The 17,187-nt window shown below is 43.9% G+C and overlaps 1 protein-coding gene across 1 annotated transcript; it reads right to left on the minus strand.

Moving 5' to 3' along the window:
* Window positions 1–243: 243 nt before the first annotated feature.
* Window positions 244–3,397, minus strand: OTOS (otospiralin). The gene is made up of 3 exons (XM_056499196.1): window positions 3,346–3,397; window positions 2,972–2,998; window positions 244–428 (listed from the first exon to the last, which is right to left on the minus strand). Exons 1-3 carry the CDS (start codon window positions 3,395–3,397, stop codon window positions 244–246), a joined length of 264 nt encoding a protein of 87 aa, XP_056355171.1.
* Between the last annotated feature and the right edge of the window lie 13,790 nt (window positions 3,398–17,187).

Below are 17,187 nucleotides of genomic sequence, written 5' to 3' on the forward strand. Positions count from 1 at the left end.
TCTGAAATGCTGCATGTGGCTGCAGTGTCACTTAAAAGGGTGACGCACAGTGCAGGTGTGTTTGCTGGCAGTCAGGTGTTCACTCAAACACCTGTACAGAAATGGTAAAAAAGAGACTCACTGAAGCCCTAAAATGCTGCACAGGATATCACAAAGCAGCTGGAGAAGCCCAGGTGTGTTCCCTGGCAGGCAGGAGCTCACCCAGCACCGGGGCAGCGGCTCTGGCGAAGCTGAGCGAGGCACTCAGTGCTCGTGGTCACGCACGTGGTAGCCAAGGTGGCTCCCAAAAGGGAACTGGGCAAAGAAGGCTCTGGCCATGTCATTGATCCTGTTGTAGGCTCCCAAGGTCCGGAAATATTCCACATAGGACCAGAAATCGCTGGATGAGAAGGGCCAGTACGGCAAGGCTGCAGCTTCCCGGTGGAGATCTAAAAAAAGCCAACCAAAAGAAAATATTGCAGATTACTGTAATGTGAAACAGTTTTGTTGAGAGGTTGTGCTTGGAGGCACTGTGGTTTGGAGTTGTGAGCTCCCTTTGGGGGCTGGTGTGCTCCTCTAGCAGGAGAGAGGCAAGGAGAGCCACTGACCCCTCTCCCGAAGATGGGACCGGTATTCCCTGCTCTGGATGCACCAGGAGTGACAGAGTGGGACAAGATGGGGAGCAGGAATGAAGGGACGCAGCCACATTTATGCCAATTCAAGAATTCATCAGGCTGGTTTAATTTCTAGAAGGCTGGTGGTTATTTCAAAGCAAGGAGCAATCAAAAGCCATTTTTCCTCATTCCACATAATTTTCTTTTCCTGATATAAAAATTATGGTGTGCCCCTGCAGATGACCACACTGCCCACAGAACTTCCAGGGACTGGGGCCATACTTCCCTGACTCTGCCTGGAACTGCAGAGTTGTGCCTCTTCTCCAGGGACTGTAGGAAATGAGCTAAGGGGATGAGAGTGAGAGAAATGAGGGATTTGTCTTTACAAATTTACAGATTTGTGGGTCTGCTGGTAGAGAAAACCAGCATTGAGCAGCATTGAGAGACAAAAGAAACAATGGGAAGGATTCCACTGATTGATGAATGGAAAAAGAAATTTGCTTTTACAAACAAACTGTAGGTTTGCTGATAAATGAAATTGGATATTGAAAGATGAAAGGAGCAATGGAGAAAAACCATGAATTCTGTAAGAATTAAAAGTTAAAAGGAAGAGTTATACATTAGAAGGGAATTTCAGGTATCAGGTGTTCTGGAAAGTCTGTGCCTCTCAAGTACCTCAGGCAATGGGGAAAGAGAGAGGGAAATATGGCCAGGAAATTGGGATAAAAGGAGGCTGCATCCTTCAAAAATTTGAGAGATCCCAGGGGAATGCCCCATGGCCTCTCCCTTTATTGGAATAAAGTAAAAGGACTCCTCTGTCTCCTGTTTGGACATAAACCTCTGGTATTTGTGGATTAATATTCCTGACAAGAGGAAAGGCTTGCCACTTGGAAGACAGCTGTTGTATTTGGGCCTGCTCTAGCAGGACCAGAATGTGATATAATCATTGAAACAAGATTTACAGTTCAGTAGGAAAACAAAATCGGTGTTGAAAATACAGGAGCCAACCACCCTTGGGCCCAAATGTGGGCAAACAGAGAAGCATATATAAAATGTAAACAGCAGCTGAGACCACAGTCACAAATGTCCTTCTGTGCTGTAAAGCTAAACACAGTATTTTATTTTGATTTGAAGCCCATTTAGATGAATGAAAGTCTTTCCACTCAGCTTGGGGCCAGGGTCTTTAGTAGGAATTAAGAGTCTTCAACAATCCTGTTGTCAGACTTTAATTTTAAGGAGTAAAGTTTGCAGCGTGCAGGCACAGATGGCACATAACAAACCAAATGAATCAGCCAAATGCTGTCTGCAGAGGAGAACTCACTGTTTATACCAGCTGACCTCAGATTCACTTTGCAGGCTGCTGCTTGGCCCAGTGTGAAAGAAAACAATAATTGCTGGTAATGAGAGCAACAGGGCACTGCTTGAACAGGGTTCTAATTCTAGATTCATGCAGGCTCTCCTGACTGTCACAGAAGTTGCCACAAAAATATTTGCTGTACAGAAACACAGGTGATATATTAAAATATTTTAGGGATATTAAAAATATTTCTTTCTAAAGAAATATAAAATAAAAAAAATATTTTAATTATAAGTAATCATATTAGACCTTATTATGTATTTATCCTCTTCATATCTGTTATAAAAGTGTCTGCATATTTGTGCACTGGCTGTCCTCTGGTTAACTGAGATGTACACCAGCAATGGCAGAACTTGGTTATTGCAGATAATTCTCTGCAATTCTGTTTTCAGACAGAATTCTGTCTGAAAAGCCAAAAAGAGGTTTAATGCTGGAATCATCAGTAAGCCAGTGTAAACATCATTAGGGTGTTGAGGGTTTTTTTAATCAAAGGCAAATACTAATCCAATGGACTAATCACACAAAGTGACATGAACCACAGGGTAACTGTGCTAAGGGATTATTCCAACATTTCTCTAATTGGATTTGTGGCAATTTGTAAATTTTAAGCTTTTTGTCATGAAAGTCAATATCTCTTGCCAAAAAGCAGATTCACATACAGCACTATTGTTCAGGACAGACAAAATTCTCAGATGTCCTATATATTTATAAGTCTGGTGCATTCCAGTTAGGATTTTGTACAACAGAATTAGTGACTTGACTGTAATCCCTTTTCATTTCAAGACTGGATATTAGCTCTATTATTATACATTAATACATCACCACCTTTTCATAAATTTTAAAGGAATTTTTAAAATTCACTGTTCTTTTTCCACCAGAACTAATTGAAAGCTTTTCCATAGTCCATTGAGGTTAATAAGCATTCCTGCCAAAGTCACTGCTGACCATCGAGTCTGGGAGTTATAAATTACCCTCCTAATAATTAGTGGCACAAAGGAAATAAAAACACATTAGGAATTACCATCTCCATCCTGGAGTGATCGGGCATCTGTAAATAAAGAGGAAACACATCAGCGCCAGCTCATGCACAGAAAGACTTTCTTTTAACCAAACATTTTTCTTGTATAACTAGAAGCTCACAAGTTCTTTAATGCCCACATAGGACCCTCTGTGTAGCCAAAGGATTTTGTTTCTTAAACAGCAGAGCAAGGAATTCCCCATTTGCAATCAGTCACTGCTATGAACCAACTTAGTCTGGCTGTTAGTCAGAACTCACAGCCTGAACAGCTGGGTTTAATATGTCAGCAATACTAAATAGAAGATACTATAGTTGCAACAAAATATTTCTGGAGGCTTGAAAAAAATAAACAAGAATAAATTTGGTAGTAATCTTACCTGTTAGCATGTTCGTCAGCATACAGAGGAAAAACAAGCCAGTAAATGTCATCTTGTCTGCAAGAAACTGCTCGTGTTTCTGAAAAGTAATCTGTAAAATTAAGGATTACAAGAGATTAATAATTACATAAACTCCATTATTTCTTGTTTTAATAGAAGATACATTCCGAAATAGATTCCAATTACTAATTTAGGCATAACAAAATCCAGTCACATTTCTTATAGCTTCTGAAGTGCAACACAGTATATTAAAAGACCGTCAGTCCTGAAATGTGTATTGATATTCTGGTTTTAGATGGCATAAATCCAAAAGGTGCCTCTGAACCAACATGAAATCAAGTGTCTTTGGAAATGTTTCATTTTGTGGTTAATTTAATTTCACTTTGAAAATTACCTCTCTCTTTCTCTTCTTTTCTTCTTGCAGCTCTGAGTCAGCTACAAAACTCCAAAAAGATTTCTACTGGTGTAAAATAGCAGTGCTTTGTAAGGAAGGGTGGGGGGAAACGTCACTGAGTTACTACACCAATCTGATTTTGTCTTCTTCAGGTATTTCAACTGCTCACATTTGCATTATATTTCAGCACTGCCCATGGAAGAGACAGTGGACAGTTTCTGAAAGGAAGTCAGAACCAACTTTGGCAATAACACTTATTTTTGGAAGATAGAGGGAAAAAATCCAGAAGCAAATTCAGTGATTATTAGTTACTGCTCTCCCGATTTTTTTTCTGCCCCTTTAGACAAACAGATTTTCAGAAATTTTAGCTGAGAAAATTGCTAAAAGGATATTGAGTTCCCTCAGTCACAAGTCCCAGAAATACTTGTCAGTGCTTTATGTTCTTACTTAGGATCCTTAAAATGCACCCAGGCCTGAGTGCCCACTAAAATCAACAGTAAGTGAAGAAGGACTGCAGCCATGCTGATGGTGCAGTGCATTCAGAGGGTCAATAAAGTGCATTTTCACATTATACCCATTTCCTGGAAACATTCCTCTCCCACACCAAGCAGGTGCTTTGGGCTCCAGCCTGTGCAGGTTGCTGTATGGATCCAGCACTTGAGAAGCCTGAAGGGGAGACCCAGTTTGGAGAATATTCAATTGACACGCACATCTGGACTGATTTTCATCTAGCACACAACCCCTGATGGCAGCAGGGGTGGTCAGGGACTGAGATGTAGCAGAAAGTGTTCTGTGGCTCACAGACTGGGCAGACTGGGGATTTCCATGCTTCTCAAAGATGTTCAGGTCATCTTGCCAAACCTCCTGCTATTTCCAGATGGCTCCTCTCTTGAGAGGAGCTACTGAGACTGCAGTGCAGAGCTCCCTGTGGATGTTCATGCTGTGAGATCCAAATGTACAGGTGCTCATCTGAGCTGCACTCTCTTGCTGGGCATTTTCAGTTGCCTTTATGTTCTACAGATTCATTTCTCTGTGTCAGTTCTAGACATCTGCATTTCCCAGCTGCGTGTGTGGATCCTGACATTGGTGCCTTTGCTGTACCACATCCACCCATCTGCCACAGCAGCACAGGGGAAATCTGTGTACTCACAAAGCCCTGCAGCAGAGACAGCCAGCTGAGTGGCCTTGCAGGAGGACCCAGCTTGGCTGGAGTTTGCTCCTGTCTACACACAGAGTTAGATAGTTTTGCCAAGAATTAATTCAAGATATTCTGAGTAAGGGGAAAAAAGGGTGCTTTGTAGCACACTAGGCTGTGCCAAGTCTTGTGGAGGCTGAAAAGAAAGATGTTATGAAAGCAGAACCTATTCCATCTTTGAAAGGCTTTAATCCTCCTGCTTAATATATATTTCCTAGGCTTGTAGGAAGGCTCCCTACATGAGCCACATTCTTGGAGCACTCAGCCCACTCAGCTGGGTTGCAGCAGCTGTGGGTGGGAAAAGGCACATCCTTGGAGTCCTGTGCTGCATCTGTGTGCCTGGGTTCACCCACCAGCACTGCCTGCACCCCCTTTCACTGCCTAGTCTGCATATCCTGTTCCAATAAACAACCAGAAACACTCAGGTGTGCTGATACACAAAACAGATATCAGCTGTAATTGAATAATTGCCACAAAGCTACTTTTGTGCATATCCATCAGTAGCTTTCTGTCTTGGCAGTTGATAAACCAGATGTAGCTCCAAGAGGGAGGTGAGATGCTTTGGATGATGACAAAGGAGAATAATGATGCTCCTGATGCAGCCACATCCTGCTGCTCTCCTCTTGAGATATTAAGAGTGTTGTAGGAGGATGACAAAGTCCCAGAGACCCCAGACCCGGGGTCAATCTGGTCACAGCATGATCTGCTACAACACTGTGTGATCCCATAGCTATTGGGCTGACACACACCTTTACATCTACCTACCTACCTACCTACCTACCTACCTACCTACCTACCACCTTTACATCTTCTTATTCTGTCTTTTGAAGCTTGGAGTTACTTCCAGAGCCAGGAGGATCAGTGACCTGACATTGTGTAACAGTTTTCAACAATTACACTCTTGCAAATTAATTCAAATCAAAATTTTCCACTTGCTAGTGCACATCCTGGAGATGTGAATAAATTATCAGAGCTTCCATGCTAAAGCAGACCTAGGAAATTACAGAAATAGGATAAGACTTAGGATTGAAAACAACTTGCATGACAGGATACAACCTCTTCTATCAACACTTCTATTGCTGTACATGACTACTTGTCCCAATTGGGTGTGCTTTAAGCACAATGTTGGACTAGAGAAAAACTGGTAAGTTCTCATGACCTGCTTGAAGGACTGTGCCTGGTGGGTTCAGTGTGGCAAACAGTGCTCTCTGGCTGGTCCCAGAACACAAGGTGCTCTGATTTGCAGCATTTGCAAAGCACATTCATTTCACCCCTTCTCTTTTTTTTTTTTTTTTTTTTTTTTTTCTTTTTTCTTTCTTTTATTTCTCTAGGAGCACTTTCCTTTTTTCAAACTCAACACTGAGGGCAATTAAAATAACAGCACTGGATGTCCAGCACAAGTGCTGGCATGGATCAGTTAGCAGAGCCCTCTGCTAATAGTTGCTGCCCTGCAGGCTTCTTCACTGCTGAGCAGTAATTGGAGATGCCATAGTGCCCACAAATGCAAATCTTGCTCAGCAGCAGCCACATTTCAGCAGACACTACAGCACTTAACAGGGCAGCTGCTTAATGACTTCAGTGTATTAATTTCTACTTATTCTGGAAAGAAATGTACTGTTCTCCTTTTTCAGAACAGCCCATTAGCTCAAAAAGCTGTTATTCCTGCTGACAAGAAGTTCTTTGGGTTCCTGACTCTCAAGTTTGCATAAAGTTTTTTAGCTAAGGCCATTCACTCAGGAAAGCTTTGCCACACGATAGAAAGGGCTGTTGTTTTTTCCTACCTACCCATCCCAGGAGGGTCCAATCAATATGTCCTTTCTGCAGATTGCTCTCAAAGCCAGAAAATCCCACACAGAGCCGTGTCAGAGACAGAAATCAATCGGAGCACAGAGGACATCCCCCTGGGAATAGGGGAATGCAATTTGGGCAGCACAGGTGTTTGTGTGACTCAGTGGGGAGCAGTCCTGGAGCTGCCAGCCTGCCTTCAGATGGGGCTGCTCTACCCAGAGCCAGCCCCTGTGGAGCAATTCAGCTCTCCCTGTCGATTAACTTGAAACAAAGATAAAGGAATTCATAAAAGCAAGTTTATGGATGCTTTTGTTTTCTCAATAGCTATGTTAGACTGGTATCACACACACAAAAATCTATAAACCTCCAGGCACTGAAAAAAACCTCTGTACATCATTTTAAAAAGCCAAAATCTTTCCTATTTAATCAATAGACAAAAGCAAATGCATGCAGAGCTCCATAGGAACTTATTTAAAAGCTAAATAGGACTTAAAGATTCATCTGGAGTGCTCTGCCCTAGAGCTGAGCAGACAAAATGTTCTCCATAGGGCTACAACACTTTTGCACATAAGAAACAACTAATGACAGTGATATATTGACCATCCCTAAAAACAACAAACGTTTGATTATTTCTTCCAGCAATTTAATCCAAATAATGCAGGTCAAAAGGAGATCCCTGTGACTAGAATATGCTTTGCTCAGACAGGTTATAAAGACCTCACAGTACCAACAAGCCAAGTAAAAAAGTGACCAGTAAATATAAAATGAGGTACCTGTGTAAATTTCTCCCACTTTCAAGGCATGTGGTTTCTGACCTTTCCCACTCAAACTAGATTTGGAGCTACCAAACATAGTTGTGGTATAATGTTCTTTAATTCTCAGTCATAGACAAAAAGACAAATCAAATAAGAAGACAGGAAACAAAACCTGTAAGACATCACTTTACCACTGTGCCAGTTAGTCCCATTTTGAATATTGTCTGCATTTTTGGTCTCACATAACAGAAGGCAATGATTGAACAAGACACAAGGGACAAAGAAAAGCGTGAGGAGAATCAGCAGACAAGGACCAGCTAAAGCAGACTGGGACTCTTCAGGCCAGCAAAAGGATGACAAGACCTTCATTTCTACTAAGAGATACCAAATCAGTCTGGCAGCAGCTTATTCAAAACAAAAGGTAGAGGAGTTTGATATAGTTAAGCAGTGGAATGTCTTGTCATGATGTATTTTCAAATTCACAGTGTCCTGGCTGCAGTGTGTGAGCCTGGCCTGGGAGCAGAACTGCTCTGCACTTTTGCTCTGTGTCTCACTCCTCTGCTGCTGGGCCAGGTGAGCTCCCAGGCCGACCCTGTGCTTGATCTTACAGTCAGTTTTACTGAAATATGACATATTTCCAGTTCTTGTGAACAGACAGCTTTACTGCCAGCAAGTGGTTTGATCATCCTGATAATCGTAGCCCCTGGAAGCAGTTGAAGGGAGACGTAGCAGATGTATTTGGATAGTTACAAAACCATTAACAGAATAACTGCAGTGAGATTAGAGATAGCTGAGTGAGAATGAACCACTTGCAGATGTGCTGGAGCTAATTGTGAAGGTCAGAGTTACAAACCATTGAGTTAAGGAGTAGCTCTACACTTAAATCAATCATACTTAAGAGCCAACAAGCAAGTGCATCTGTTCACATTTATTTCAGCTTATCATTTTAACCTCTATGTGAAGAAAGGTTATATTTGTACATGCAGATGAGCTGCCAGGGGTTCACAGGCAGCAGTGCTGCATGCAGCAGCCGTTACTGAAAGCCAAGGAGGGGAGCAATCCCACTGGGATCAGGACAAGAAGCTGATCCTGCCAAATACCCCAGTGCCACTCCCCAGGAGTATCCTCAGCTCTCCTCCAGTGCCCTTTTTCCCTCCCAGGGCAGCACTGCCAGCTCCAAGCACCAGGTTTGGCTTTCTCAGGGTCCATGCAACGTTGCTGGCACACACAGCAGGCTGGTGCTCCTGCTCACCAGTCAAGCAGATGCTCCAGAGCCAGCAGAGAACAGCTGCAGCCTGACTTCTCCCCTCCTATCACCACTGACACCAACACATTTTTTTTTTTCTACCATCCATCTGCAAATTTTCACATGAATGACAGGAGCCTCACACCCAGCCTGCCACCAGGGTGGGTCAGGATTTGGTAACATTTCAAGCTATTTTTGCTATAGGCAAAAAGGAGTATTAAAGCCAACAAGTCCACTTGGTATCTTGCATGTTGTTCCCCAGCTGCAGTTGACAACGCCTGTCAGCAGCACAGGACAAGGCAGTGAGGAGCACTGGCTTTCAAACAATTCTGCTGCAGGGAGAATGAGAGGCAGCAGCAAATATATTCTAGCAGCAGGGCATCCAGGACTTGTACTTGCCTTTTCTGCACACATATTAGGCCTAAGCTCATCCAAGGCACCTTTTTGGATAAATTGGTCAGTTCTTTGCTTTAGCCTTACTCAGCTATTCAGCACAGCCACAGATGGCTGAACTCAGGAGGGAATCTAATAAACTGGTCACAAACTGACAGGTTTATTCAAGATCTCTCGAGAGGACATATTTTTCCCATTGCCATTAAGGTTAGATGTATCATAGCAATAACCTCCACCATTTTGAAATATACTCACAATTTTTTCAGACTGATTGAATGTTCCAGCTACACTTAAGCTATTAAGCCATCAAGCTGTTTATTGTTTTCATTTCACAGAGATGTTTCTTTAAATAAAAGCACATTAAATATTTCATTACCAAAGATTTCAGTAGGATAAATAGAAGCTTCTTTATACACAGGGTCTTTTCTTCCCTTTGATTCATATGTCAAGGCTACTTCAATATCACCAGTTATACCTGTCCACAAGCAGCTCTGCCCTGGGGACAAAAAAATTGATTAACCAGATTGATGAGGAGATGAGCTTGATTACAAAGAATCCATCACAAATGTGAGCAAGTTGCCAGTATATTTGATATCAGCAATCAATGAGATCCTGTTAGTGGCTGTATCATTGCTGCAGTTGCCAGACCAAAAGCCACACAGGCTTTGCTACAAGCAAAGCAGGTTAGTAAACCCAAGGAACATCACATGTAGGTCTGGAAAGAATTGTTCTGTTTATCCACCTTACATAGTTTTGCTGTTATAAAGACTGACAAGGTGAAGACTATCAGTCACCATCCCAAAATGAAACAGCACTTACCTTCTGCCCTAGGTTTTCTGGGTTACAGTGACCAGTACTAACACTGCAGTAGAAGAGCAAACCCTGCTTGTAAATTATGGTTACTCAGATTATTGCCTTATACACTGAAGGCAGAGATTAGCCTCCAGTATATTAGTTAGTGGCCTTACTAAGCAACTTTGCAGAGATTCTGTTTGAGGTTCTGGTTTGGACTGCTGTGATAAACCCCAGTGCAGTTGAACAAGACTGAACCTATTATATCAGAACCAAATAAATTAATCTTTAAAACAGCACTGTTGTCACTCAAATTCCTTGATGCATACACTCAAACACAGGGAAAGCAATTCTTGCCTGCAGAATTTACTGCTATGTAGTTTGTAATTTGATGATCACTGCCCAAATTTGACACATGATTGATTTTACAGTCAGTTTGCACTGACCTTGCCTGGCAGCTCAGACTATCACCTGCCTCACCATTCAGTTTAAAGCCATTTTTGTCACCATTACTGAAGTTCAGCCATGTGCATGGGCAGGACAGCCTTAACAGGGTCTCATTTCGTTCATGGAGGGGCATAGAGCTGGCCTGAAGCTGGGCCAGCCGCGATTCTGGATGTGGATCAGCCCGGGAGCTCCGGTAGGAGCTGCTGCGCGGGGCTGCGGCTCCCTCTGCTGTGCCGGGATCCCTCACACACCGGGATGCGCTCAGAGCACACAGCCCGGCTCCCTCTGCTGTGCCGGCATCCCTCACACACCGGGATGCGCTCAGGGCACACAGCCCGGCTCCCTCTGCTGTGCCGGGATCCCTCACACACCGAGATGCGCTCAGAGCACACAGCCCGGCTCCCTCTGCCGTGCCGGGATCCCTCACACACCGGGATGCGCTCAGGGCAGAGCACACAGCCCGGCTCCCTCTGCTGTGCCGGGATCCCTCACACACCGAGATGCGCTCAGGGCACACAGCCCGGCTCCCTCTGCTGTGCCGGCATCCCTCACACACCGGGATGCGCTCAGAGCACACAGCCCGGCTCCCTCTGCTGTGCCGGCATCCCTCACACACCGGGATGCGCTCAGGGCAGAGCACACAGCCCGGCTCCCTCTGCTGTGCCGGGATCCCTCACACACCGGGATGCGCTCAGAGCACACAGCCCGGCTCCCTCTGCTGTGCCGGGATCCCTCACACACCGGGATGCGCTCAGAGCACACAGCCCGGCTCCCTCTGCTGTGCCGGGATCCCTCACACACCGGGATGCGCTCAGGGCAGAGCACACAGCCCGGCTCCCTCTGCTGTGCCGGGATCCCTCACACACCGGGATGCGCTCAGGGCACACAGCCCGGCTCCCTCTGCTGTGCCGGGATCCCTCACACACCGGGATGCGCTCAGAGCAATGGGACAGAGCCCACTGGGCCTCTGCAAGTCGGGGTAAAACTTCACCTGCAGCAGGAGATGGATAAAAGGCAGGACCAAAGGCACACAGGTGAAAAACCCATTTCGGCAGACTGCTTTTGTGACTGGAGGATATATCATTTCTTCCTGTACAAAAAGTAACTAGGAGCACTTGACATCTTCTGTGCAGACACCACTCACCTTTATAGCACCAAGGAGGAAAAAACAACCACATTCCCAACCCCCCTGCTCCCTCCATCAGCCCTTACAGGCAAGCAGTGCTCGTACCAGCCTGCCATGGATTAGGGCCTCAAATATACAAGCAGGAGCCATAAAACAGAAACACTCATAACTCTAGCAGAGCCAAAGACTAACACTCCCACAAAAGAGAGTCTAGGATTTGTTGCTCTCGGTATGTTCAGTAATGGCTGAAATGTTAACAATTGCTTTCTCCAATTCCATTACTTCTAAAGAAGGAACAGGAGCTATTATTGCACTATGGAAAATCATGGGACACAGCAAGGGGATTATTGGATGTTTTCACCCTCCTTACATAAGTCCTCATCTATCCACTTGGTTCTTTGAGGTGATCAAATATTGCTTGTTTGCAATTATAGCCCCAAGGGTTGTTATCAAGGGGTAAAACTCTCCATGCTTCATTTTTACATATCCTATACATCCTGAACCCTGCAGGAGAACCATTCTCCAGGGTGTCTGTGCCAATCCTGCTGTGGCTTTTGGGATTAGCCTTATTTTAGATTCAGTGTTATGACAGTATGTAGGGGGAATGACCTTTCCTGTAACATCAACCACCACACAGGGAACTTTATCATTTTCTTGATCAGGAACTAAGCTGCTTAGAGTTACAGTAGGTAGCCCTTAGTGACTTGTTCACAACTATCATTAAGGTTTGTCTCATTCATTAAAACACCAATTAATGGCCAGTTGTCACCCTGATTAATTCTTGGTATTTAAGTACAAACCCAACAACTGTTTTTATGAAGAGCATTGGATACATTTTGGACTAGAGATGCATGCAAATTTTGGTTCCAAAGCTGAACTGATGTCGCAGAAGAGATGAACACAACACTCCAAGGTTCAAGTGGTAGTTAAGTCCTTCTGTTTTTCACTGCTTTCTTCCTTAAAGATTTTACTCCCTTTCCTCACAGGTACAGGCTGATCAAGTCAAGGTCAAGGTTACTTGTGTCTGTTAGCCATCACAAATCACAGTTACCAACTCTGCAGACTGTAAACACAGAAAAAACAATTCAAACAGCATCGTTTGTACCAGTCTCTGTTTTTCCATTTGTTCCAGGAGCAGAGTTCCTCTGAACTCTGGAGCAGTGAATCCAGGTCCTTTGGACTTGGAATGGTCCTCTCCACTCAGATTGCAGAGGTCACTGTCCCAGCATTTAACATAGACCCAGCCTCCAGGCTGGAACAGATGAGCAGGAGCCTCCAATCCTACGGGTCTGAATAACACAATGAACCTCTGGAGCTTCTGCAAAGTGCAACTTAGAGCCATTAAACACTTTTGCAAGTCAATTTTCCCCCTCATGTGAATTTCTCCCAGAATATGTGGAATTTGGTATGGCCTGCCATACAATATCATCTGAGGAATGCATGAGTCTGGATAACACCAACTGGCTGTCTCTGGATTGCACGTTTTGGAATGCCTGATGATAATGCATGGCTGTAGAGCTCTTTCCAGCACCTCTGTTTTCTGGATGGATGACCTGTAGGTCCTGGTTCCTGGGAATAATCAATTTGTCTAAAATGATTACTTTTATTTTTTGTTTTACTGGATAAATCACTCCATCCTATCTCTCAGCTGTAATTTATGATGTCACTCATTAGTGCCCAGCTGGGGATTTCTCTGTGTTCTAAAATTGTGGCAACACTCCCAGCAATTCTGCATTAAAGGCTGTGTCTCTTTTATTTTCATTTCATTTTGAAGCCAGGTAGGGTTTGAATAGGGCAGGGGCTCCCTTAATGAGCAGCTTTAACATTTCACAGTTTACAGGTGCTGTAATGGGAGCATTAATAGGGCAAGGCTCGTGCATGGACACAGGCAGCTTTTAACAGCAGTGAAGAGTTCACTCAAAGATTTAATGGCTATGATCAGAGGCTCTCCTCTCTCCCTCACATCTGTGTCATCAGCCCAGTTTGCCACCCTGCTTGTGATGGAATGGGGATCATTTGGGGGGGTAGAGACCAGAAGTTAAAAAGACAGCAGGGCCCCAAAACCCTTTAGTTTTTCTCCATTTAATAAGACTCTGTTTCCTCCAGATAAACAAACTTGCCATAAATTTTCAGTTTCACCTGGCTTATGGCCATAAAGCTCTTGCAAATTTGCCATCTGAATCTGATCAGAGTTGGGGTTTGGTTATGATTTCTCTGTCCACCCTGAAGTCCAGTAATTACCTCTGTTTTTATAATGGGTCTGACTTCATGCACAGGGGAATTTGAAGGAGATAAAAGACCATTTTCCCCATGTCTATTACTGCAGGGATCACCCCATATATTTCCATCCCAATCTTCAGGGTATGCAATTAGCTTTCTAATTTGCACAGTGTTAGGAGGATTTGGAGTCTGCATGAGCATCAGCTCAACTTTTTCCTTCAGCTTTTGTTTTCCTTTCTTTTCTTCTTGTAACTGTCTCTACAGCTGTTCTATGTCCAAGGACAGTAATAGTTCAGTTGTTTTCCTGACTTCTTTCTCAGTTTTCAGCTCTTGTTTCTCTATAGCTTGGTCTTTCCTATACTAGCAGGCAGCTTCTAGGTGCCTAACATTTTACAAATAATTCCTTTCTTTTTTCCAGCCATTATATGGCCCCTAGCTGCTTCTAGACATTCCTCCACAGCTTCCCAATCATGCCAATCACTCTGAGCCCATTCATCTGAGAACTCAGGACTTGGACTTATTCCATGCTTTTGTAAGTAGTCAGTGATTTCATTTCCCATCCTGCTGGCTGCAACAATTTGTCACAAATGAGTGTTTTGGGTTGCTCAAAGAATTGCTGGCAAAGGTACCAGCAAAAGCAAGTTCAATATTAAGGTGAAAATGTGACAAACTTGTTGGCAAGATTCACTCTAGTGCTTACTAGAGAAAAACTGCATTAAACCCCAAAATCAATCAATCTGAATTAAACCCAACAAAAAAATTATCTATCTGGAGGATGGGAATGGGAAAAGGGTAATGATGGGAAAGGGTGAGGAGAAGAAAGAATAACTCCTGTAAGAAGAACTCCTGTTGAGTCACAACATTCAGAGTGAACTCCCTTGCCAAACAGCCCTGGACTCATCAATAATTTAGGCCTAAAGGTTTAAATAGCACTTAGACTTAACAGCACTTAATCGAGAGCTTAACTGAAACAATTTAATGAAATATTCTTATGGGACTTACAGCAGCACTTCTCACTTATAGGCCTAACTTACTTATTACTCTAAAGCACTCAAGAACCCAGCAGAACAACATTCATTGTACACTGGCTATAGCAGATCCAGCCCCACACAGATCTACAGGAGCATGTGTAGGGTAGATCCCTGTGAAAATTCCCTTGAGTTCAGCCAAGGACTCACATTGGATGTCTCTGCATCTCCTCAGGGCTGAGCCCCCAGGAGTGGAGTATTAGCCCAGGCTCTGTTGCTGTGGTTTGGTGATGGTCCTGCAGGAACAGCAACATTGAGAGCTCTTTGGCTCTGAGAGGCTCCACTAGAGACAGGGGTTGGTCTGAGCCCACAGGGTCTCACTTTGCACCACTGTTTGTATGGCCACAAGACACTGGGCTTTAGTCACAGTCATTTTCCATCCTGGCTGCAATTTAGGTCAGCAAGCTTCTTTGAAAGTTTGATAACAAAAATATTGTTCCACTTGGGTTGCTATTCAGCAAGAAAACCAAGTTTTCAATGCTGTCAGTTACTGCACTTTTAATGCCAGCCACAGGTTTATGCACAGAAGCATGAACAGGACAGGACTGCTGTGGAACATGTCTTGAGCTGCTTTACTATTATTTTTTCCTCCCAAGAATCACTCTCATTACAAGGTTGGGACAATGGGAAGATGCCAGCAGCTCACATCCTCGGCAGCAGCTGCAGGACATGATGTTATAGTGCACTTTGAAAGTTTTTTGACCGATCACAAAAAAACCAAAAGCATATAGATAGTAGTTTTATCCAACCACTATAATTACAAGTACCTTTGGTTCAAACAATGCTTGCTTATTTCAAATACAATACCTGCTCATAAGCATTAAAATACAATGCACAGAGCTACATTATTAAGTTTAGAACTTCCCAATATCTTGCTAGATTTACTTCTCTGCAGCTTAGAGACTTATTCCAGCCAAGCATTAATACACAGACCATTGTTCTATTTGTCCTTGTTTTCTACATCTCATGTAACTTTTCTGCTGACAAATCTTACAGCTACTGTTTAGCTCTCTAATTTTAGTTCTGCTTTTTCTGGGGCCTGCTTTTTGCAGCTTTCCCAAAACCCTCTGATTTTAAGGATTCCCACAACTTTGAATACTGACAGCTGGGACATTTCATGGCTTAACCCAGCGGTGTGTGCAAAGCCAGTGAGCCACAGGCACACAGCTGCCCTCTGAGCAGGGCTGCACCTGCACCTGGTGTCACCTGCACCTGGTGTCACCTGTACATTGTGTCACCAGCACGTGGTGTCACCTGCACGTGTTGCCACTTGCACCCCAAACTGGGAACTGCTAGCAAGTGCTTTTGTAGGCTGTCCATGCTCAAGGTACAGTAGTCAGAGGGTCTTTAGGGAAGGCAGAAAAGGGATATTGGGTACCCATTCCCAGCCATACTTAATAAAATGCATCTGTCACATATGCACTGGCCAGGCTTGTGTCCTGATTGCCAGCACAGGGCCTGGGCTGCTCTCTAAACTGTGTTTGTACATCCCTGCTGGTGTCTCTGCCCCTTTCACCACTTCCATCCTGTCCATTTGCACGTGTGGAAAAAATTACTCTACACCACAAACTTCTCATTTTTGCTGTAACCAACCTGCTATGTTACATTCTGACTCCTGCTGAACAAGGTGCCAGAGTACCCCTCACCCTTTGCACAAAATGTCCCTGCTCATTATGCAGCTTTCCTTTCACTTAGCCTCAGGGCAGAGACTTTTCATTTTCCTCTCCAGACCCCAGTGTCCTTCCTTCCCTCATTAGCAAAAACTCATGTATGGGAGATAACAAAGTCTCATCACCTCCTCACTGCCTGAGCCAGCACAATTCCTAATCCCTCTCAAACTGCCAGGGAAGCCAGAGCCTGACACACATAATCCACTCCTGACCTTGCCAAAACACTGCAGGCATGATTAACTATCCCCACCACACACACCTCCCTCCCCCAGCCCTCCACTCAGCCAGAACTGCCAAAACTGCTCCACAAACTGCTTCCACCCCTGTCCCTTTGCCAGCAGCTTGGAAATGTGAGCCCAGCCTCACATCAGTGCTTTTTGCTCTGACTCAGGCCCACCTCTCTTCCTTTTGCTTGTTCTCACATGCTTTTTAATGCTTTTATCATCATGCTGATGATTAGATGCCCATTTTCATCTGTTTGAAACAGGAGGATCCAGCAATACAGACTATAAATCCTTCAGCATTCAGTATTTTTCACTCTGTGTGTGTCTATGTGTGTGAGCTTGTTTGCATGGGTTTTTTTCTTCTCATCTGGAAGAGGCATAGCCATTATTTTTGTATCAACTCTGAGGCAGATAATATTTTACATATTATTTATTTAAAAAAAAAAAGGCAAGTGCAGGTACAGCACATTCTGCTCACAGGGTTCCATTTTACAGACATCTCCATATGTCAATTTTGGCTTCATTGATACAGCAGGGCCTTTCTTCTGCAGAGACCCAAAGGGC

This window comes from Oenanthe melanoleuca, chromosome 9, assembly GCF_029582105.1.
Source record: "Oenanthe melanoleuca isolate GR-GAL-2019-014 chromosome 9, OMel1.0, whole genome shotgun sequence".
Taxonomy (NCBI): Eukaryota; Metazoa; Chordata; class Aves; order Passeriformes; family Muscicapidae; genus Oenanthe; species Oenanthe melanoleuca.

Excerpts from the sequence above, each read along its gene's own strand:
- OTOS (XM_056499196.1), bottom strand. The coding sequence starts at position 3,397 with ATGACATTTACTGGCTTGTTTTTCCTCTGTATGCTGACGAACATGCTA. Across the intron at positions 2,999-3,345 it reads GCTGACGAACATGCTAACAG|ATGCCCGATCACTCCAGGAT; the intron begins GTAAGATTACTA and ends CTTTATTTACAG. Across the intron at positions 429-2,971 it reads ATCACTCCAGGATGGAGATG|ATCTCCACCGGGAAGCTGCA; the intron begins GTAATTCCTAAT and ends GGCTTTTTTTAG.